Source organism: Myotis daubentonii, chromosome 6, assembly GCF_963259705.1.
Source record: "Myotis daubentonii chromosome 6, mMyoDau2.1, whole genome shotgun sequence".
NCBI lineage: Eukaryota > Metazoa > Chordata > Mammalia > Chiroptera > Vespertilionidae > Myotis > Myotis daubentonii.
Window position 1 is genome coordinate 38,233,907 of NC_081845.1, and position 25,329 is coordinate 38,259,235.

Consider the following 25,329-nt stretch of genomic DNA (forward strand, 5'->3'; position numbering starts at 1 on the left):
CCCTATCCCCCGGGGAGCAGGCCTAAGCCAGCAGGCGGTCATCCCCCGAGGGGTCCCAGACTGCAAGAGGGCACAGGCCGGGTTGAGGGACTCGCCCCCCTCCTGAGTGCACAAATTTTTGTGCATCAGGCCTCTAGTTCTAAAATAAAACATTTATTTTTATTTTTAAAAAATTCCCTAAAGGAAGGTTACTGGTGAACAGTATTCACTGAGAATTGATCAGAAACTGTTCTGAAGTTGCACCACAATTAGTGCTTACCGTCTCCCAAATCGGACACAGAACTGTCAAAACGGACAGTCCTATGGGGTTTGCTTTCCTTCATGCAGCCGTCCCTTAAGACAGTTATTTTTCCTGAGGGGTTGGTTGTCGCTTGCCAACTTCAGAATAGGATGCTCACCAGCATACAGACGCTAAAATTCATACTGGACTGCTACAGGCTTGCAAAATAGTAACAGAGCTTTAAAATTCATACCCCACTCCTGTGACCCCTCCCAGTGGCCACCTTTTACTTAACCCTCATCTCCTCTGACTAGCATTCAACATTCAGAGTGGCAGCCTGCTACCACTGGTGCTCTCATACTGTGTAGAGTGACTGTACCAAAGCGGAAGAAATACTTGAGGAGGTCACCAAGTAACACCCATAGGAAAATGTGAAGCAAAGTGGAAAACTATTGGTTAGTGCCTTAGGATTTCCTTCCTTAAACCCCGTACTATTTTCTTTTTTAAATATATTTTTATTGATTTCAGAGAGAAAGAGGGAGAGATAGAAACCTCAATGATGAGAGAAAATCGATTGGCTGCCTCTTGCACGCCCCCTACTGGGGATTGAGCCCACAACTTGGGCATGTGTCCTTGACAGGAATTGAACCCCAACCTTTTAGTCCCCAGGTCGGCGCTCTCTCCACTGAGCCAAACCGGCCAGGGCACTGTGCTATTTTCTGTTCCCTGCTTGGAAAGCCTTTCTGCAGCCCGTTTGCATGGCTAACTCCTTCATTCATCAAATTTCAGCTCAGATGCCCCTGACTCTGAAAGATCTTGGCTCATCTCTCTACCTGTGGGTGCTCCTCTCTGCCCATTGCCCTTACTCCTGTGGATTTCTTCATGGCACCCACAAGCTAGAGATGTAGATTTTCTTCTTTGTTCACTCATTTATTACATGTTCCATTTCCAAAGCCCAACACAATTCCTGGCACAGAGGTAGCATTAGGTAATGATCACTGAATGAATGAATGAGAAACGGGGGAAACTTGCACGACGCTAGTAAGTACGGTAATTTGTGTGTGTGTATATTTGCTCCACTTATAGAACCTATAGGTATTCTAAGTCTCTTTGGGGCCTAGTTACCATGAACCAACTTGAAAATACAGCGCTCACATTTTTTTCCCTTTGATCAATTCCAAGAGCAACATTTACAAGTCAGAAAATAGCCAGGGGAAGTGGTTTTCTTTCATTCTCCTTTTTAAACATTTGGACAACTGCATTCAAAACAGATCTGATGAAAGCATGAACTGCCTTTTATTAGTGCCCCGACTTTCCATCTCCCTGCAAAGGGAGGGAAACGGTAGCAGAGAATAAGAAGTTCTCGCCACTGTGTGGCTGGGCTCCTCACACTGTTGCTCTAACTTAGTGCTTTCTGCCTCTCAATGTTTACCTGAGCCATCACCCCCTGCTCTCACTATGCACCTTCACAGTGACCCCACAGAGGAAACCTCCTTTGTCCCCGGAGTACCCCTGGGCACTGCCGCAACTCTGTCCGACCACAGCCTGGGCCTCAGCACTTCCCCGTGATTTCAAACATGAAGCTCTTCATCTCTGACTCCATCTTCCATTGCCTCCCACCTCTCCCTCACATTCACCTCCCTTCACCCTCATTTAGCCACCAGGAGTTTAATTCTCCCTATCCTCTCAGCCAAGGAGGAAAACAGATGTGTGATGAAGACCCTCAGATGTGAATACCAGAGCTTCCCAGATAAAGGAAGATTACATCGGCATCAAGAAACAGTCTGTCCAGGATGCCAGGGGCAGAGGTCTTATTCAGAGATACCTGGGCTGAGTCTGCTTTTTCCCTTTACCCTCCACCCCACCCCTCATCCCTACTCCCAACCCTCTTCCCCTTCAGTTTGGTTCAAGAAGTAGAAGAGCCAGATGTTTTTAAGTGTCTCCTTGTTAGTACAAGGTCTTCCTGAATGGTGACATACACCTGATCGTGACATGACAATAGGATAGGGAGAATCTGGCTGTTTTCTCAACTCCGGCTAGCTGAGGAAAAAGAGTCACTGATGGGTGCACGCACTATCAGGGAATCCAGGGGCCGGGGAGAGCCATGGTGTGATATGCAGCATTTGGTCCTGATCGGTGTGGCTGTTTTTTCATTCGATTTTCTAGATCCTTGTCTAAACAGATTAAACAGTTATAGAAGTTGTGGTGTGCGTGTGTGTGTGTGTGTGTGTGTGTGTGTGTGTGTGTGTGTGTGTATACCTCTGTGTCTGCTTCCAGACAATCTGTAACTCATTAAACCCATTTCAGGTTTCTCTTTCTCTCACAAACAGCCTGGGATGGTGGGGATCATGACAGTGCTTCTCTTTCTAGAATTCTACTAAACTTCTCTGTGCTTCCGGCTTTATGTATCATTTTTATTCACTCTACAGTTGTCTTCAGGGGCAAAAGTAATAGAATTATTACTCAGAGTGGGCTCAAATGCAAATTCATGCCCCCTTACGTCAACTGGGCCCTCTTAGCTACATGGTCATCCTTAGGCGATCCTCTCTTTGGTGACTTTTCCCACATTGATACCTGCTCACACACCACGCTCACCTTCCAACTCACTAACCCAAACATCTTCTTCTTCCTCTCCCTCTTGCTCTCCAAGGCAGCAGTTCACCCACAAGCTCCTGCATCGTATCTTTTAGCACCGGAAAATTCTACGTGCCTCATTCACCTCAAGGGAAGTGAGGCCATTCTCCCTTTCTCAAAATTACTCCTCCACTTGGTTTTTTCACCCTATTCCACCCCTCTTTCACCAGGATCATCTGTGTCTCAAATTTACTCTTTCATATCTTCCGTCTCTTCTTCTCCACTGCTCCTTCCCTTCAGAGTATAAATAAACACACTGAGTTTTCTCATCTTAAGTATGCAAATGAAACAAAACTCTTCTCTTATAGAGCAACAAACAATAGCAGATTATAGCTTCAAAATGCTATTGTACAATTGTAAAGACAAATATCCACTAGGTTTGAGTAGAAACTCCCGTTCCTTGCCAAAATTCATGCCTATCCCATGTAGTAGCTACCTAACCAGTTCCCTGCCTTCAATTTCTCCGTCTTTCAACCCAATTAACACCTGGCTGCCATGTTAATCTTCCTAAAAAAATATAGCGTTGCATATAATATTTGCCTTCCAGGATGAAGCACACATTCCTTATGGAACATACATGCATCTACTATAACCTGCCCTCTCCTCACCACTAAAAAAAGTCTCTTCACTCTATTTCCACATGGTCTTCCACTCCATCAAATTTGAACACTCCACATAGTCTCTCTTCTGCATTGTTGTTCATACTTCCCTCCTGGAATGTGCTCCTACTTCCCTCTCCACCACCCCTTCCCTTAACCCTACGCTTTCTTCAAGCCAAACTAAACACCAAATGAGTGGGACGGTTGATAAATATTGTGAGTGTTTAGACAGAAAGTGGTCCTCACGGGGTTGGTTCTATTGAGAAAAACCTTTTGAAGGAGGAGGAAATTGAGGGTTTGAAAAACTACCAAAGTAAATTTATAAGGTCTACACATAGGTGGTGAGTTGAACAGAAAGGTATATTTGATATTTCCCCCTGTGGTACCTGGTAGAGGTTGCTGTTACTATAAATATTCTCCCAGATTCGGTCATAGTTGCACTGATGTAAACCCTGGGAAGCCACGGAAGTGGGATGAGATGGAGCCAGCCGGACTGTCTTTGCAGCGTGATCTTGGAGCACTTGCATTACTCGCTCAGGGCTGGAAATCTTGAGTAGAACACAGAGGAGAAGGAGTGGTTGGGAGAAGGGTTATTCCCTTCTTCTCACAAGAATGTGGTCGTGTAAACATGAATAAGAAAGAAGCCCCAGGTGAGACTTTATTCAGTTTTTAAAAATCATGATTCCCTTAGGTATATTCATCCATTCAGCACCGTAAGTATTCAAATACACATAAGAGCACATTTAAAGTTCTGTTACAACTCCCTACGTACAAGTGTTGTGGCACCAATGAAACACCTATCCAGTTGGGGTACAAACTGTCTGCAGTTAGAAAGTTGCCAGGAGATGGATGAGGAGGAAGCAGCTGGGTAGTATGAGGAAAGCACAGGCTTTGTAAGGACACGGACCGGGGCTTGCATCCCTGCTGGAATCCTGTCTTTTTAACACAAAGCAGGACAAGTGAACCTAACAAGGTCCCTAATGATGTCTCTCCCAGGATCGCTGCAAAAATGCCTGGCATGTAGCAGGTGCTCAATAAATGTCCGTTCTCCTCTTCTGAAGGTAAAAAAAATGGAATGATAATTCCAGAGCTAAACTTCTACTTCAGTGATTCACATGTTACCATATTTTAATCATTTTAATATCACTAAACCTCAGAGATCATTTAGGCCGATCCCTATCAAAATCTCAATGGCTTTTTTTTTTTTTTAGAATAGAAAAATTTATCCTCAAATTCATATGGAATCTCAAAGGACCCCAAATAGCCAAAATAATTTTGAAAAAAAAATGGAATGATTCATATTTTCTGATTTTAAAACATACTACAAAGCTACAATAGTAAAAGCAGTGTGGTACTGGCATAAATTACACAGACCAGTGGTCTAGAATGCAGAGCCTAGAAATAAATCCTCAAGTATATAATCAAATAATCAAAGACAAGGGTGCCAAGACCACTCAATGGAGAAGGAACAGTTTCTTTAACAAATGGTGTTAGGAAACTTGCTATCAACATACAAAATAATGAAGTTGGACCCTTATCCTCCACCATATACAAAAATTGGCTCAAAATGGATTAAAATCTAAATATCAGATCTAAAACTATAAAACTTTTAGTAGAAAACAGGGTAAAAGCTTCATGACTTTGAACTTGGCAATGATTTCTTAGATATGACCCCAAAAGCACAAGCAAAAAAAAAAAAAAAGTGAAAGTGAAAGGAGACAAATGTCACTACATCAAATTTATAAACTTCTGTGCATCAAAGGATGCACAATTAACAGAGTAATAAGGAAACCCATGGAATGAAAGAATATATTTACAAATTATACATCTGATTAATATATCTGGGGTTAATACCTGGAACATATAAAACACTCCTGCAACTCAACAATAACAACAACAACAACAAGATACACAAATTGCCCAATTAAAAAATGGGCAAGCCTGGCCAGTGTGGCTCAGTGGTTGAGCATCAACTTATGAACCAGTAGGTCACATGTCGCATGTCCAGGTTGCGGGCTCGATCCCCACTGTGGGGTGTGCAGGAGGCAGTCAATCAATGATTCTCTCTCATCCCATTGATGTTTCTATCTCTCTCCCTCTCTGAAATCAATAAAAATATATTTTTAAAAAATTTAAAAAATAAAAGAAGAGCATTCTGACATATTCAACAACCTGGATAAACCTTGAGGACACTATGGTGGGTAAAATAAACTAGTCAATCAACAAAAAGACAAATATTATGATCCCACTAATATGTGGTACCTGGAGTAGTCAAACTCATAGAGACAGAAAGTAGAATGGTGGTTGCCGGGACTTGGGGGAGGGAGGGAGGAATTGTCTAATGGGTATATAGTTTCAGCTTTGCCAGATGAAAAGAGCTCTGGAGATGGATGGTGGTGATGGTTGCACAACAATATGGATGTACTTTATACCACTGAACTGTACACTTAAAAAGGGTTAAAATGGTAAATTTAATGTTGTGTGTATTTTACCACAATTTAAGAAAAAAGGAAAAAATTAATATAAAGACAGGCCATGTACCCTTCACTTCATTTCCCTCAATGTTAACATCTTGCAAAACTACAGTACTGTACAGTATCACAACCTTGATATTGACATTGATACAATCAAAATATAGAGCAGACCCATCACCACATGAATCTCCCCTGTTACTCTTTTGAAGTTACCCTCCTTTCCCTTCCCCACCATCTCTCCTTAACCTGTAGAATTCATGAATCTGTTCACCATTTCTATAGTTTTGTCATTCCAAGAGTGTTGTGTAAATGAACTCATACAGTTTTTACAGGATTATCGTTCTTTAGCCATTCATCCATGTTCTTGGGCATATCACTAGCTTGTTCCTTTTTATAACTGATGGCTATGCTAGAGTTAGTTTAATAGGAGGTACAGATTTTCAGTTTTACATAATAAAAAATTCTGCAGATGTTTTGCAACAATGTGAGTATACTGAATACTACTGAATGGTTAACACGATAAATTTTATGTTAAGTGTTTTTTACACAATAAAAATGAGATAATTTAGTCTAATCATTTTGTTTCACAGATGAAGAAACTAAAACTTGAGGAGGTTATATGACTAGACCAACATCACTCAGAATCTAAAGTTGGACTATAATCCAACTCTTTTGACAATTGTTACTCTCTACTGAAAGCTAACAGGATCATAAAAGTTTGGTAATTAGATTAGAAAGTCCCAAACAAAGCCTTCACAGTAAATTCATGGCTAGCATTTTTAAAAGGGAAAGAAAATTCCATTTTTCTGAGAACAATTTTAGTAAGAATTTTATCTATAAGGGAACATGGTTATTTTCTTACCTTCAAAAACTTCGCTTGGAGTTGCATTAATATATCTATTTTTCTCTGTATTTTTAGCTTGGTCAAAAGCTTCTTTTGCCAAGGATCACATTTTGGCTTAATCTAGTGGATAAACATGTTCACATAAAGTTACAACATAACACAATGGTTCTCTACAAAAGTTGCTAGCAAAGAAATTCAAGGACTTTCTGAAAAGGAATCTGGCCTCAGCGCTAGAAAGTTGACTAGAGCATGTGAAGTCCTGGAAAGGGTCTGTGTGGGTTCACAATACTGTGGAGGAAGACAGCTGGTGCCGGTCTGTGAGATGCAGTAGCTTCATCTGGGATGACAGAGCACCATCCAGGAACAGAAGGGACCCTGAGTCCCTCAGTGTTGGTCATTTTACTTGATTTATGGGGCAAGTGAAGTTCACTCACCAAGACTCCTTGTGATGCCACATGTAAAAACTTCAACTTTCATATTAACGAGCTATATTTCAAAAATTAGTTCTATGGCTAAATAAGTAAATCAATATGTGGATAACTCTCTAAATTTATGTCTAGTTCTAAGCTCCTCCAGGCGGTTATATCCAACTATCTCCTTGATACCTACACTTAGTTGGCCTGTGTAACAATCTAAAACAAAAGGTATGGCTTCCCCTACACCAACCACTTATTTGCTCAAGCCCCAGACTAAGGAGTAATGATTTCTCCCCTTTTCTCCCATCAGTTTTTATCACTTAAGACTTTTCCTTCCTTCATAATACAGGAATACATAATATAAGAATACATAATACATGAGTGCATAATCCATGAATAATGAGGTTCAACTCCTCATTATTCATGGACTTCATGTTTGCAAACTTGCCTACTCACTACATTTTATTTGTAACCCCAAAATTAATGCCAGCAGAGCTTTCCTGCTCCTTCATGGACGTGCACGGAAAGGTGAACATTTGAGTTGCCCAACTCCACATTTCCAGCTGAGGTCAAACAAGGCAACATTCTGCCTTCTTATTTCAGGCCTTAGACTATAAGTAAGTGTCTTTTTGTGGTCTATGTAGTGGCCTGTTTTTATACTTTTGTGCTTTCTGTTGGTGATTGCACTGTTTAAAATGGCCCCCAACCATAGTACTGACGCTCTGCCCAGTGTTCCTAGGTATAGGAGGCAGTGATGTGTCTTACCAACGAAACATGAGCTTTGGTAAGCTTCGTTCAGGCGTGAGTTATAGTGTTGCTGGCCATGAGTTCAATGTTGATGAATAAACAACACATATTAAATAGTGTCTTTAAACAGAAACACACATAAAATAAGGTTATGTCTTGATCAGTTGATGAACCTAACCCTGTATTTTTCCTATGAGCAATAGTTCAGTTTTAATTCCATAACATTTGTGGCAACTTTATGGAACATAATTACCAAATGACAAGAATGGACTGTACTTATCATTACCTAAAATCATTTCAGTTAATCTACTAACTTGTTTATTGTTTGTGAATTGTGTATCTCCAGCACCCAGGCTCATGCCTGACACACAGTATGTAGTCAGTCAATAGTTTTGGCTAAAAAAGCTGGATTTACACAACTTAATTATACCCTCAAGTGTTATTCTTTGTTGTTGCCAATTAGGTAAGATGACTAACAACAAGATGTGAGGGTATCCAACAGAGAGAGGTACAGTAGTGGGAACTTCCAGAGAAGGCAGAGCAGAGTGGCTAGCTTCAACCTAGACCCGAGGCAGGAGGGAACTGGGGGATCCTGGCACACAAGACCAGATTCTCTGAGCTGCCTCTTCTGAGGAGATGAAGGCACTGACCCTATGTCTAGGGGACAATTTTCTGAGGGAATGAGGAGAGGGGACAGCAGGGACCTGATGACCAGGTGCTACCAGGTTGGCTGGCCTGCTTGGAGGGGACTTTGCAACACTGTTGACCTCACTGACAGGCAGGTCACCATCGCCAAGGTCTACTTACCTTTATAAAGGAAATCCAGTTGGCTCTCTTTTTCAAGGCCATCCCAGGTCCTGCCAAACCCAAGTTCTCCACTTTAGCTTTCCCAATATCATAGTCAGGAAACGTTTGCATTCTCTGTTGCTCTTTGAAGATGCTTTGAAATTTTTGGGAAACCTAAACAGAATTAAGGAGAGAGTAGAAACCAGGGGGAGGGGTGGGGGGGGGGAGGGAAGAAAGAGTGTTAGATTGAAGGTAATTTCAAAGACAGCTACTGTCTTTGAAACTAATTGATAAAACATGACTCTTATGACAATAACAGGACCTTAAACATATATATCTGTGAGACACATGCATTCAGTCAACTCATTACTATAATTGTGTGTGTGTTTTCTTTGTTCTGAACATCTGCTCCAAAGATTGAGAATCATGTAATATGTTTCTTTGTATGTATGTCGAGTCAGACCCTAAAAGAGGTCTAGATTTGGAAATGTATTCACTATTTTTGACCACCTGGTAAACTAGAAAATCTCAGGGCTAGCCTGAGCCTGACCAGGATGCTGACCAGGATGCTGCTAGAGAGAAGGGTCCAGATACTAGGACCTGTTAAAACTTTTAAAGGTACCTCAGCCAACCCCTGCACATCTCACTTTCAGACTGAGGCTGTGACATAACTTCCTCCTGCCAAAATGCCAGTACTTCTTCCTCCCTTCTCCAGGGTGGGCCAGGGCCCACCAAGCTGTAGTGGTGCCTTCATCATTGCACTGGCCACACTGCATTATGATTTCCTCACCACACGATAAGCTTCTCGAATCTCAAGAACCTACTGTATGGTGATGGTTGTACAACAGTGTAAATGTACTTAATGTCACTGAACTATACACTCAGAAATGATTAAAATCATATGTGATGTATATTTTATTACCACCCCCCCCACACACACAAACACACACAGAATCTACCACAGTGCTGGCACATAGTAGGGCCTCAATAAAGGTGTAGGAATAACAGAGCAAGTTCAATGAGTCACAGAGTTAAAGATTCCGCTAGTTAATGCTGATGCCTCCCAGGCTGTGCTGTCCAATATGCTGTTCAACATTTAAATGTGAATTCATTAAAATTAAATAAAATCTAAAATGTAGTTCCTCATGTATGCTACCCACATTGCAAGTACTCAGTGGCCACATGTGACTAGTGGTTAACATACTCAAAAGACCAGATATCGGTCTTATCTTTCAGTGCAGGAAGTTCAATGAGACGGTGCTAGACTAGGGCTGGGGTGCAAACCTTTTCTTTTTATTGAATATAAAGCATTTTGCCAATAGGAAAGTTACTACAACACATTCTGAGAATTGCAGGCTTTTAGACACTAGACAACTCCACCATGCAAATTTGCCAAATCTTGGCTACATTTATATATCATCTACTAAGGACTAGAACCTACCTTTTATTTTAAATCCTGCAGAACAATAAATCCTACAAACCGTCTGGGTTGGAGAGTCAAGGGTGCCATTACTCTTATTGAGAGGACGTTAAACTGCTAACCTAAATCTCACCTATTACTCTTATATTTTATCACTCTAAAAACAATTGTGGCAGCATAAATATCCGACTTTGTGGCAAATACGAGTGTTGCCTTTCACGAATACCTATATTCAAATTAAGAAAGAGCCCATCAAGTACCAAGGAAAACAGTTCTATCTCCTTAGCGGCATCCCTCAGCTCCTCTATGTCATAGGGGATATTGAAATGAGAGAGCAGGAGCCTCAGCTGAGGTTTCAGTTCTTCTGTTTCTGTTGTGTGTTGGGGCAGGACAAACGCAGCTTCGGTTCTCATTGGCCCTGAAAAAATCCAAAATCAATAATAGTAAGACCAACGGACACCAGACAGGAGGACAAGTGGAAGGGCCCTTTGAGGCAGCTGGAGGCAGGGCCCCCTCTGCGGTGGGAAGGGCCATTCTGCTCTTTGGCCGTCTCTGCCACAGTTTACAGAGTGCACCCCACCGGGCCAGGGCTATTTGGCAAGCGCCTGGTTCTGGCTGTCTAGATGAGCTAGCCAGGCTCCTCCTCCCCTCTCACAGCCTGCAAGAGAGGCAGAACAGAGCCTCTGGGGAATGACTAAGTGGGAGCAGAACCACCTATGGTCCTTCAGGGGAAACGAAGAGCACGATTTCTGAATTAACCAAAAAATTAGAAGAAGGTGAGAGTCTTCACCTCCGTTTGCCTGCTCACCCCTACTCATCTCGACAAGTACCCAGTTTGGACTCTCCTCCTTTGAGACACCATCTCTGATTCCCCACTGGGTTAGCTGCCTCTCTGGATGCACCAGGCCTATACCCTAAAGCAAACACATCACTCAGAGAATCCTGATCAGGTTTCGTAGCCATCTGGAACACAAGGCAAAGGCAGGAAGACTACTGATTCAAATAAGGAAAGTCTTTCAAAATCATGTAACCTTAAAAATGAAAGAAATCTTAAAGTGCACGTAATATGAAAGGTTTGTTTTGGAGATGAGTAATTTGAGGGCAAAGGAGAGGAAATGACCTAAACTTGCAGGCCCATAGTGAGGCCACAGAAGAAACAGGCCTACAGCTCAGCACTCCTGACTTCAAGTTCATTGCTTTTTTCTCCCCCTCTCTTATTTGCTAGTTATAAAGATGGAGATAATAATGTCTAAGGAAAGTGTTTGTTATTTTTTTCCACCAGAAATGATCAAGTTAACACTTATTTATTAAGATGATAGAACTTTTTTGTATATAGAACAATTTCAAGTGAGATCATGTGACACAACAGCGCCTGAACAGCACCTGTGGAAAATCACACCCTCCTTCCTCCACATTACTCTCAGGAAAGAAGACTGATTTCTTACTTGAAACGCTGGTGTCCGTAGGGCCTGGAGATGCAGACCCCTGGAGGTCAGGATTGGTGTCATTGGCGTGGGCCTTTTCATTTTCCTGACCAACCTCGGAGACTTCGTCAACAGCCACACTCAGCACGTTGGAGACGGGCACATACTGGAGGGCCTGCAGAAGGGCACAACCAAGAGACTGCACGTCAACTCCGTTCTCACGGAAGCTCCCAGATTTTGGTTCAGCGCAGCATTTTGCTTTGACAGAGGACAGGGAGGTGGAGGGGGGCCTCAGTAACCTGCCCAATCATGAGACGCAAAATCGGGAGCTGGGAGGCCCAGTGCTACCACCAGCTCTGAGTGGCCTTAACCTGTAGGCAGGTCTACATCGATCAAGCACCCATAATGGACAAGGGACTCTGTGAGGTGGTAGGGACACAAAAATGAATACGGCACGGGCTAGCCTCAAAGAGTTCACACTCTAGTGGGGGACCCAGGCTTATGAGCGGATCGTTATTATCCCATGTGACTGGGGAGAGATAATTCAGAGGTAGACCCCCACAGTGACTGATTGGGAAGGAATAATGTCCAAGTGATGGTCAGGTTTCTGGTTTGGGTAACTCTGTGGTTGGTGGTATCACTGAGATAGGTGTAGAGGAATAGGAAAAGATTTAGGTGGTGTGACCATTTCACTCCTTTTTGATGCCTCTACCCTGGACTAGGGACTCTCTTCTGTGAGTCTCTTTACCTTGCACTTATACTTATTCTACTTTTCAAATCACATTGTATTTCAGTTGGCTATTCACTTGTCTATTTTACTAACATCCTGGGGCCCAATTCCTTTTCAGCAAAGACTATTATCTTCTCTACTTGGTCCACGACATGTACCTGGCATATATTAGGCCCTCATTAGATATTACTGAATAAAAAGTAGATCTACATTGAAGAGCATAAATACTAAACGAGATGATGAAAACAAGAACTTACAGAGTGAATATGAAATAGTACAACAGAGACAAAGCTAAATTAGTGGTTCCAAAAGAAAAAGATTTCAAAGAAAAGAGCTAGTGATCCATTATTTTCCTGTCATTTGTGGAATACAAAAATCGAAAATCCAAAGTTAGGTGACAGGTGTGACCAAACACTGTGCTGGCCACCCTGGGAGGGCACTGCGTTATCACATAACCATGCTGTACGCACCTGCACGTAGTGGTGAATAGTCTGGAGTGAGTGCAGGTGACACACTAACCACTTTGTGTAGACAGTCAGGTCTTCCTGTGTTACTAAGTTCGGAGGATTGCTTTTCCCCATAAGAAAGTTTTCTCGCGCAACAGACAACCTATCAGCTCTCTGAAGGGCATCGCTGTGCTCCTGCGTAATGTAGGCAACTTGTTTCTGTTTGAGAGAAATGCGAAGACAGACCTGGGTTATTTGCAGGCTCATTCTCTGGTGTCATTTGCTTCTGAGCATACAGTAATGCAGTTTGGAGGCCAAATAAGGGGCTCTTGGAATATCGAAATTCTTTAATATTCTGAATTTGAATGACAAGGGTAGTGGTCACATTCTCAGGACTTTGAAGGAGGGAGACTCGAGTAAACTGTCAGTGCAGAAGGATGTTTGGTAACTGGAGTTGGCTTCTTAGCCTTTTCCCTATAGTAGAGGAGGATAAGTCTGTGAAGAAAAATTCATTTTCTATTATATAAAGTTCCTTCAAATCGTATTTGTAAAAATAGGAACCATTATCATCTGCCATAAGCAGAACAGGCATCCATTAGTTCCTTTCCCATCTTTAGCCATGGCTTTTAAAAAATTGACAAGTTACGAATATAAATTGGTACAGCTATTATGGAAAACAGTATGGAGATTCCTCAAAAAAATAAAAATATATGGGTACATATCTGAAGAAAACAAAATCAGCACCTCAAAGATATTATTCAACCATGCAGATTATTCAACCATGAAAAAGGAAATCCTAATATTTGCAACAACAGAGAAAAACAAATACTGTGTTATCGCACTTATGTGTGGAATCGAAACAAAAAAATGTTGAACTCATAGAAGCAGAGTAGAACAGTGGGGATGGAGGGGGGAATGGGGAGATGTTGGGCAGAGGGTACAAATCTGCAGTTATATAGATGAATAAGTCTAAGGCATGATGGCTATACTAGTACTTAATGATAATGCATTGACAAGCCATTTTGTTTCATATGAAATAAGCCCACAGGTTCTATTCATGGACTTCCTACCTTGTAAAGAGGGTAAAGTTGCTCCATGATCTTACTGTGCTGACAAAATCTCTTCCACCTAAGCATGTGTAAATATTTACTCAGGGCCAGCTGGGTAATTCTCTCTGTATAATGCTTGAACAACAGCAACAAAAATTTACACAGAATACAATTATAATAGGAAGACTGAATTAAGTCTTGAGAATACTCACATAAGAAAATCGGTCTCAGGTCATTTTGGAAAGATAGATTTTTCTACATGCAGATCATAAAATTAAAAAACCTAGCTCAAGATACCTTTCATATTTAAATACAGCAAATAGGCATGTCTCAATTTACATGACCTGTTGCCAACCCAACAGATTATAGTTTCATTATCAGTTCATGAACAATTTTAGCAGTAACATAAAAGCCTGTAAATTTGCCTAAAGATGAACTCAAAATGTCTTAAAAACAGAAGTTATGAGTGTAAAATACAAAGCATATTACAGGTAAAATTATAGCTTTTAACCTTCCACCCAAAATTTTATTTATACTTAAAAGTAGTTAAATGAGCCAACTCTTTTTTTTAATGTTTATTTCTAAGAATAAAAATGACACTGGCTATGATGGAATCAGTAGGACAGACATACCCTTTCATCATAAACAACTAGAAAATAGGATAAATACACAAGGCAACTGCTTTCTGACGTGGGACAACAAGCAATGCAGGACTGCGGTTCTTGAGGGAAACAAATGAGAAAAGTCCTACAGTAGCCTTGGATTTCTGCTTGAGAGGGAAAAGGAATTCTAAGAATAGCATGATGGTTTCTCTGAGTTAAGAAGAGAGAAATGAAAGCTTGTGAAGTTGAGTCAGCTAAAATTTGCAGGGGAGAGTACTGGGGAAGTGGAAGTTAGGCAGAGAAAAGGTTCCAGAAATCTGCATAGAGATCTCTTTCAGTTTTCTGCTATTAAGCCATGGATACAAAGGAAGAAAGAACTCTAAAAACAATACATTCTTATTTTAGAAAATGTATAAAAGTAAAATGAGGGAATTCATTATCCTGCCATCCAAAGAAGTGATTGCTAACATTTTGGTCTATGTCCTTTAAGTGACTTATCTATACATTGCATGGCCATTATTATCACACGCACACACACACACACACACATGCACACACACAGAGACACATAAAAGTGTCTTTTTATTAACACTTTTATTAACTAATATTACATAATACCGTAAATATTCCTTATGCAAAAGATGTTTGGTGGGAGAACAATATTCTATCAAATAGCACACTGCTTTTCTTAACTTTTTCTCCTAGTATTAGACATGTGGGCATTTCCCTACTTTTATTAGTATAATGTTACAAAAATAATCTTCATGGAAAATGGTTTAACCCCATAATGTGAGTTATTTTTCTAAAGCAGAGTTCCAGAAATATCTCCCTTAGGTCAGCTAACAGCCTGCTGAGGACTGAAACTGTCTTAGTCAATGTATTGCCTCATAATACCAGCCCAGGGAAACAGTTGTTTAGTGACTAAACTGAACTACAGCACGGCTCTCTAACACAGAGGCGCGTTTACACTAACCAAGTTCTGCAAACCACACATGCAGAGAAAATTCTACCCTGGCCCGAGGATACACCAGAAAGCCAGCTTTGTTCACACATTTCTACTAAATTCCAGATCTCCTTTTCAAATTGCAAACTGGACTCTTACCTGCAAGAGAAGCAAAGGTAAATTTTCCGGAGTGTACTCTCTTCTTAGGCAGGTCTCTAGCTCCCTCTGCATGACATCTGCTTGAATAACAAGAGGCTTTGCCTCAGCCACCTGAAACCAGGGCAACAGAACAGACAAAGGGAAATAAGAAAACAAAACTATCAGTTTTTACACAACACATTATGCTGTTATACCTAAGTTTTTAAATAACAAACTTTAACGTCACAAATCAAGGAACCATAACAAAAATCAGGTAACCCTCAAAGCAGTAGTGGCTGGATCTGATGCAACAGTGAGCTGAGTATTAGGCTGCTTTGCCCTCTGTCAGTAACATCAGCTCTTCGTTTGCAAAAATAAACTTTTTCTGAAAAGAGTTTCCAACAAGTTAGCAAAATCTAACCTATTGTATTGAAACAGCCCACTCTCCTACTCACCTGCAAAGTTTTCTTTAGGGCCAGTTCTCTTTCTCTTCTATAGTAAGAAATGTCCTTTGGCATTTGAACAGAGCTACAGAAAGATTCCATAATAGAAGCCATAATTATAGAAGCTGTAATAGGTCAGGTTATAGGCCCTGATTGATCTGTAACTTCTCACAACTCTTTTAAATAAATATATCATATCATACTGGATTGTTGGGGCCAAGTAAAAGCCACATGCTTCTGTCTTAGTCAGAATCTCTCTGGTATATACTTCGGGCACTAAACCTTTCCCCAGGCCAGCTTTTCTCTCCTTCTTCCCACACAAACAGTCTTTCCTTCGACCCCTATTTCCAACTCCAGATGCAGAGACAGGCACAGTGGTGGGGAGTCTTATTTCTCCCGCCTGAATTTCTTCCAGTAACTTAATCTCTAACAACTACACTGCTTCTCAGACCTATATCTCACCCCTAGTTGACAGATCAAACCAGTATCTTATAATTTAAACAACATGTTCTTAATTTTAGGTTTTTGCTCAAATATCTGGAAGTGAAAATGGCCCTTAGGTATCATACATGAAATACTTTGGAAAATATTTTAACCAAACTTTCTGCCTCAGAAAAATTCTTTATCCCTAGGGAAAACTTAGCCGATTTGCCTGCTTCAGCAGCCTTGGGGACTGAGGCAAGCCACTGGGGGGTGGAGGGTGGTCAGTGAGAGGGGCGCCTGGGTCAGGAAGAGAGGAGCTCTCCCCATCTGGTGTGAGATATGCCCAAGGCTTGGCAGCTTAGGGAACATCAGGGGACAGCAACCCTGGTGCATTATCACTTTCTTGGGATGGGACTTTGCAAACATTGGGGAGGGAGCCACAGCAGGTAGTTCTAGAGCATTCATGAGAAATTGCCTCGAGACCTGAGGGGCATTGTAGGCAGTGGTATTTAGGTTAATGTTTATATGCTCTATTGGTCCCCATGGAAATGTTTTAAACAGCGGTTCTCAACCTGTGGGTCGCGACCCCTTTGGTGGTCGAACGACCTTTTCACGGGGGGTCGCCTAAGACCATCCTGCATATCAGATATTTACATTACGACTCATAACAGTAGCAACATTACAGTTATGAAGTAGCAACGAAGATAATTTTATGCTTGGGTCACAACATGAGAAACTGTATTTAAAGGGCCAGAAGGTTGAGAACCACTGCTAGAACCTAGCATGACACCTGGCAAACAAAAGGTGCTCAATTAGTATTTGTTGGATGAACAGTTAGGTTCTTCCAGGCACGGTGCTTGGTGGTTTGGGGGAGCAGAGAAATACTGATATCCAGAGACTTCCCACTATTCTGTCCTAAAAAGACTTCAGGAAGCCCTTCCCATCACAGTGTACATCAAGGATCCACTTGCTTGGAGACATTTAAATTGTAGCAATATCAACACCTGATCTTTGCATGGTGTTTTCTTGTTTTCAAAGTGCTTTACCATGCATTATCTCAATTGATTTTTATAAGGTAGACAAAGTACATATTTTTAACTTTGTTTTTCAAATAAATTTGAGAGAAATGATGGCTTCCATGGTTCCCTTAACTTTCCACTTCATCACACAATCCTCGATCTGCTTCACACATCAAGGGCTTTAACTACCAAAGTACGAAACACACTAGATACTGGTTCTTCAGAATCATCTCTGGAATGAGATAATAATACACCTACTTACTGCTTCTTCCTGACCTCCCCGCCCCCACCCCCAACCTTCATCATCCACATTGTGTTTACTCAGCTACTCAGCCTAACAGAATCCTTATAATTGTTCCTCTTGATCAACTGTGGAAGTCACAAAAATAGAGGGATATGAAAGTCCTGGGCCCATGAGACTTGCCAGTTAGGGGCTGATCTGGCTACACTGTTTCTGTAAAATAATTAAATTGCTATTGTTGGCAGCATTTACCTATAGAATAGTTCCTAACAGATCATCATTTTGCAGAATTCACTACCAAATACCTAGCATTATTTCAGTTTTGAAATTCCTCGTCAAAATCAAGGTCAAACTTGATTAAAATATTATTGGGAAAATATGAGATCTCTTTTCATTGAGTATAATTGATATAATAGCTTCTGGGACTATAAGACAATGGCATCTGTGAAACGTAAGAGCCCTTTCCGGTTTTCTTTGGTAGGACATTGACAATCCTAGTATACAGGAAAACCTTAAGGACAGCAGTCAAGTCTGAGCTTGGGATAATGCCAATTGTCCAAGTAAAAGGGGCTAATGGAGATTATGGGGTGATAGTGGGGTTAAATCCCTAAAGACCATGTTTTTGTGGCACCACTATTCACCTGTAAGCTCGATGAGCTGTTCCCAGAAGAGGCCCCTGTTCTTCTATCTCAGACTTCAGTTCAGTCAATCTCACAGCCAGTTCTTTCTCCAACATCTGGATCCTTTCGGTGGAAGCGACCTTGTAAATTTCATCCATGGTTCGTACCTACTGTTTTCCTGTATCCCTGAAAGAGAAGAGCACACAGCTGTGGCTGGCTCCCTCCATGACCATTACCCATGTATGGGACTTTGACTATCACTGTTCAAGAAATCATGTCAACTTTGTGGAAATGCATGCTTTCGCAGTTTGAAAAAATAGCTGTCATTTATGGCGAAGTTACTGTGAAGTCGGCAGCAGGGGAATGTAGGTTGGAGTCTCCACTGACCGTGGCTTTGTTCAGCCAGTTTCCTTCAGAAACCTCTCTGCTCCAGCTGTCACTGTGGAGGCTTAGTAAATGAAAATGCAGCCAGGGAATATACATTCTACTCAAATGCTCATAAGACATATTCAAAAATAGACCATATATTGGGTCACAAGCAAAATATCCCCAAATTCAAGAAGATTGAAATCATAAAAAGCGTCTTCGCAGACCATGATGGCATAATATTAGAAATAAACTACAATAAAAACAACCCAAAATACTCAAACACCTGGAAGCTGAATAGCATGCTATTAAATATTGATTGGGTTACCAATGAGATCAAAGAAGAAATTAAAAACATCCTGGAAACTAATGACAATGAAAACACAACAATCCAAAACCTATGGGACACAATGAAAGCAGTCCTGAGAGGGAAGTTTATAGCTCTACAGGCCTATCTCAAAAAACAAGAAAAAATGGTAGTAAATCATCTAACTCTACAACTCAAAGAATTAGAAAGAGAGCAACAAGAAAACCCCAGAGTGAGCAGAAGGAAGGAGATAATAAAGATTAGAGCAGAAATAAATGACATAGAGACCAAAAAAACAATACAGAAAATCAATGAAACCAAGAGCTGGTTCTTTGAAAGGATAAACAAGATTGACAAACCTCTAGCCAGACTCACCAAAAAGCAGAGAGAGAGGACCCAAATAAATAAAATCAGAAACGATAGAGGCGAAATAACAACAGACCCCACAGAAATACAAATGATTGTTAAAAAATACTATGGACAGCTCTACTCCAACAAACTAGACAACATGGAGGAAATGGACAAATTCCTAGAAAAATACAACATTCCAAAACTCAATCAGGAAGAATCTAAAAATCTCAACAGGCCAATAACTATGGAAGAAATTGAAGCAGTCATCAAAAAGCTTCCATCAAACAAAAGCCCAGGACCAGATGGCTTCACAGGGGAGTTTTACCAAACATTCAAGGAAGAACTAAAACCTATCCTCCTCAGACTACTACAAAAAATTCAAGAGGAAGGAACACTTCCAAGCTCATTCTATGAAGCCAGCATCACCCTAATACCAAAACCAGGTAAAGACAACACAATGAAAGAGAATTACAGGCCAATATCCCTCATGAACATAGATGCCAAAATCCTCAACAAAATCTTAGCAAATCGGATCCAGCAGTACATCAGAAAGATCATACACCATGACCAAGTAGGATTTATCCCAGGGATGCCAGGATGGTACAATATCCGCAAATCAATAAACGTGATACATCACATAAACAAATTGAAAGAAAAAAACCACATGGTCATATCAATTGATGCAGAAAAAGCATTTGACAAAATTCAACACCCATTTTTGATAAAAACTCTCAGCAAGGTGGGAGTAGAAGGATCATACCTCAACATAATAAAAGCCATATATGACAGGCCCACAGCCAACATCATACTCAACGGACAAAAACTAACACCATTTCCCCTAAGAACAGGAACAAGACAGGGATGCCCCCTCTCACCACTCCTGTTCAACATAGTACTGGAAGTGTTAGCCATTGCAATTCGGCAAGAAGAAGAAATAAAAGGCATCCAAATTGGAAAAGAGGAAGTAAAACTGTCCTTATTTGCATACGACATGATATTATACATACAAAACCCTAGAGATTCCATCAAAAAGCTACTAGACTTAATACATGAATTTGGCAATGTAGCAGGATACAAAATTAACCCCAAGAAATCTGAAGCATTTCTATACACCAATAGTGAACTTTCAGAAAGAGAGATTATAAAAACAATCCCGTTTACCATTGCACCAAAAAAATTAAGCTACCTAGGAATAAACTTAACTAAAGAGGTAAAAGACCTCTACTCAGAAAACTACAGGACGTTGAAAAAAGATATAGAGGAAGACATAAACAGATGGAAGAACATACCGTGTTCATGGATTGGTAGAATCAACATCATTAAAATGTCCATACTACCCAAAGCAATCTATAAATTCAACGCACTTCCCATTAAAATACCAACAGCATACTTCAGAGATCTAGAACGAACTCTCCAAAAATTCATCTGGAATAAAAAAAGACCCCGAATAGCTGCAGCAATCCTGAAAAAGAACAAAGTAGGTGGGATCTCAATACCAGATATCAAGTTGTATCACAAAGCCACTGTTCTCAAAACTGCCTGGTACTGGCACAAGAATAGGCATATAGATCAATGGAATAGAATAGAGAGCCCAGAAATCGGCCCGAACCAATATGCTCAATTAATATTTGACAAAGGAGGCAAGAACATACAATGGAGCCAAGATAGTCTCTTCAATAAATGGTGCTGGGAAAATTGGACAGATATATGCAAGAAAATGAAACTAGACCACCAACTTACACCATACACAAAAATAAACTCAAAATGGATAAAGGACTTAAATGTACGACGGGAAACCATAAAAATTCTAGAAGAATCCAAAGGCAAGAAAATTTCAGACATATGCCGAAGCAATTTCTTCACTGATACAGCTCCTAGGGCACTTGAAACTAAAGAAAAAATGAACAAATGGGACTACATCAAAATAAAAAGCTTCTGCACAGCAAAAGAAACCATCAACAAAACAACGAGAAAACCCACTGTGTGGGAAAACATATTTGCCAATGACATATCTGATAAGGGCCTAATCTCCAAAATTTATAGGGAACTCATACAACTTAACAAAAGGAAGATAAACAATCCAATCAAAAAGTGGGCAAAGGACCTAAATAGACACCTTTCAAAAGAGGACATTCAGAAAGCCAAGAGACATATGAAAACATGCTCAAAGTCACTAATCATCCGAGAGATGCAAATCAAAACAGCAATGAGGCACCATCTCACACCTGTCAGACTGGCTATCATCAACAAATCAACAAACGACAAGTGCTGGAGAGGATGTGGAGAAAAAGGAACACTTGTGCACTGCTGGTGGGAATGCAGACTGGTGCAGCCACTATGGAAGACAGTATGGAGTTTCCTTAAAAAACTGAAAATGGAACTCCCATTTGACCCTGTGATCCCACTTCTAGGAATATATCCCAAGAAACCAGAAACACCAATCAGAAAGGATATATGCACCCCTATGTTCATAGCAGCACAATTCACCATAGCTAAGATCTGGAAAGAGCCTAAGTGCCCATCAGCAGATGAACAGATTAGAAAACTGTGGTACATCTACACGATGGAATACTATGCTGCTGTAAAAAGGAAGGAACTCTTACCATTTGCAACGTCATGGATGGAACTGGAGAGCATTATGCTAAGTGAAATAAGCCAGTCAATAAAGGAAAAATACCACATGATCTCACTCATTCATGGACAATAGAGACCATTATAAACTTTTGAACAATAATAGATACAGAGGCAGGGCTGCCTCAAACAGATTGTCAAACTGCAGCGGGAAGGCCGGGGAGGGTTGGGGGGCAGGAGGTAGGGGGGTAAGAGATCAACTAAAGGACTTGTATGCATGCATATAAGCATAACCAATGGACATAAGACACTGGGTGATAGGGGAGGCTAGGGGACTGTCTAGGGCGGGGGGATAAAATGGATACATATGTAATACCCTTTGTAATACTTTAAGCAATAAAAAAAAATAAATAAATAAAATAAATAAATTAAAAAAAAAAAAAAGAAAACGCATCCCCTGGTCCGACCCCTGTCGTCTTCAGAAAGGCTGTGGGGATTGCACACTAAGTGATCTGAATGGTGCTTATTGCTGACTTCTAATATCACCTCAACTGGAACAAAATGTAGGTGTGTGCAGGATTCCTCTGCATGCCTAGAGCTGTTCTCCAGAAGTCTTTTTTGAGGCAGGAGCTTCTAACCAGGGAGGATATACTGAGACGGAGAACTATCTAACAATCATGATCCAGGCACTTTACGGTTTGGAAGAAAATCAAACTTATGCATTGGAATGTGATTTCTTAATTATGAATGCTTACATTGTTCCTTTGCTTTTACCATTAAGTAAAATAGTTGGGAACCCCCTACCCCACTCAGTTCACAGCCTGTCAAACTCAACACAATTGCTTACTAAGTACTTAGTTTCAACATTCTACTTAACAACAGATTAACTGCAGGTCCCAGAATGGAACCCAGAACTGCAGGGATTCGCCGTCCTAGACAAGTAGGGGTAAAGCCACTCCTGGCCACATTTAAGAGGTTTAAAATATCGAAACCTTCCTTTTTCCTTTGACATTTCTAGGATTTTTAGTTTTCCTTTCAGAGATATTTTCTCAAGTTAATCTGCAGCTGTTTCAACAAATAATTAAGCTGTAGAGATGTTTTGGTAGAGGTTTCCTTTGGGGGCCTATTTGTTCTTTTAATAAATATTAAAAATGGAAGAGAGGAAGCTAAGAACTATATGATTTAACTCATATGTGGGATAGAAAACTGAAACTTATGTGCACAAACAGCAGTGTATTTGTTGCCAGAGGGACGGGGTGGGGAAAGAAAGGGGTCCTAATATGAGGTGACAGGAGAAGATTTGACTTTGGGTGGTGGGCACGTGGTCCTATATACAGATTTTGTGAATTAGTAATCCACACATGAAACCTATATGTCATGTAGACTAATGTCACCGCAATAAAATTTAAAAAAAGAATGTGGTTGAGGGTGTGGGTGGGCTCTGGATGGTTGGTGTGCCCTGGAAAAGAAAGCTCTTAGGCAAGTTGTTTACTATCTCTAGGAATTGGCTAACACTGGGAGGGGCAGTCCCTCCAGAGTCAGCAAGATAAAATACATGGTACACACACACACACACACACACACACACCGTGGAAAGGAGCATCCACGCTCAGCCGAGGTTGTGAACCTGCTGAGTAATGTCAGTGTGTTGGGCACACTGCCGGAGCTCAATAAAGGACACAGTTGTTGTTCTCAGCAAAAGTGAAATGTTGTTATGAAAAATATTTGCCACTTGGCAGTGTCCTTTCAAGTTGGGCAAACAGTTAAACAGCTGCCTTAACAGCTGCATTCCAACCAGCAGCCAAGAGCAGCAGCAACATAGACGGGCTGATTCTTCTCCCAGAGGATGGACGTTCTGTCTTCATTTCCTGATCAGTTTCAACACTTCACAGCTCAGAAATGAGAACAGTTAATCCTGCACCATTTAGCTTGCTACACAGGCAAGTACAGTATTCACAAAATTAACATCAGGACAGGTCAGGCTTTGACAACTGTGCATGAAATGGATCCAACCCAGAGGAATCCATGCCTGCTGAGCACTCATGTCTAGCACTAAAGAGACAAACAACTGTTTACTTTGGGAGGGGGGATAGGTTTTATTTATTGAGCACCTACTCTGTGCTAGACGTTTAAAGTCTCTGCAAAGAGATTCTCAAGAATTGCTCAATAGTATTTTTTTAAAAAATAAGTACATTCAATAAATATTGATTGTAAACAACAAACCTTTTTATGTGTTTAAAAAGTGGTAAAATCTAAGCTCTAAGAGAAAGATAGGAAGATTGGCTTGGGCAGGGTATGAGGTTGTTCATTGGGTGGTGAAAATGGGCTTTGATGGGTGAGAGCAGACATATTTAGAAGATAAATACATACTGAGTAACTTTGGACTCAGCTAGAAAAATGTATAATGCATGTCAAAAACTGGAAAGTGACTACTAGAAGGATAGGAATGCAACCTAGAGCTTTCCAAACAGGTGGGGTTAAGAGGTAGAAATGCATCTTTTAAATCCAATAGAAAGCAGGAAAAGAGAGAAAAGGGCAACAAAAGGAAGCATGGTAGAAATAAATTCAAATATATCAGCAATTGTAATAAATGGAAATAGATTTAGCCCAACACACAAATCAACCAAACACACAAATTAACACAACTTCACACATTTTTAAAGCCCCTAAAATTTGGTAATGCGATGTGTAAAAAACAAAACAAAACAAAACACACACAATGAATTTTATTCTAGCAAAAGCCAGAATTGAAATGGATGAGCAAGCTGGCCCCACATCACCAACCTTCTTCATGAAGAGCTGCATGAATAAATACTCTATAACCTCCTTGGACAAACGTGTTTCATGCTTGGTCATCTTTGTTCATCAAATGCTCTTCCCATATACAAAAGCCAGAATTTAAAGCCAAGTTGTTTTAACAAAAAGGCATAGTCATCAGTGGCTTAAAGAACAAAATGTTGTGTGTTTTGTTGTTGCTGTTGTTGTTGTTGTTGTTAATCCTCACCTAAGGATATTTTTTCCCATTGATTTTTAGGGAGAGAGAGGGAATGACAGAAAGAAACATAGATGTGAGAGAAACACATTCATTGGTTGCCTTCAGCACATGCCCCCACTAGGGCCTGGGCCAGGGAGGATCCTGTAACCCAGGTATATGCCTTCGACTGGAATCACCCAAGGACCCTTTGGTCTGCAGGCCAACACTCTATCCACTGAGCCAAACCAGGTAGGGCAGGAACAAAATGTTTAAGTGTGTCTAACAGAGTGATGCTGATGTGAATGGTCCAGGGGAACAGAGCAGCTCTGCTCCTCTTGGACATTCAAGGACCCAGGTTCCTTCCAAGCAGCTCCACCCTCCTCTAGGCATTGTTCAGACAAACACATTAGTGTCTTCTTTCCAGTGTGACTACAGGACATGACCTTTGGTCAGGGACACATGACACAGATTTGATGGTTTGAATTCAATAACCTGGTTGTACTTGTAGTTTACTGAGAGTTTGCGTTTTTTTTTTCTTGAAT

General features: G+C 40.8%; 1 protein-coding gene across 1 annotated transcript; it reads right to left on the reverse strand.

Annotated features, from left to right (window-relative positions):
* Nucleotides 1–2,126: 2,126 nt before the first annotated feature.
* On the reverse strand, nucleotides 2,127–18,376 carry LOC132236675 (putative uncharacterized protein C6orf183). Its single transcript, XM_059699759.1, has 10 exons — nucleotides 18,240–18,376; nucleotides 15,928–16,000; nucleotides 15,494–15,604; nucleotides 12,765–12,959; nucleotides 11,586–11,739; nucleotides 10,401–10,558; nucleotides 8,742–8,894; nucleotides 6,790–6,891; nucleotides 3,840–4,001; nucleotides 2,127–2,201 (listed from the first exon to the last, which is right to left on the reverse strand). The coding sequence occupies exons 1-10, from the start codon at nucleotides 18,374–18,376 to the stop codon at nucleotides 2,127–2,129; spliced, it is 1,320 nt and encodes a 439-aa protein (XP_059555742.1).
* Nucleotides 18,377–25,329: the final 6,953 nt, after the last annotated feature.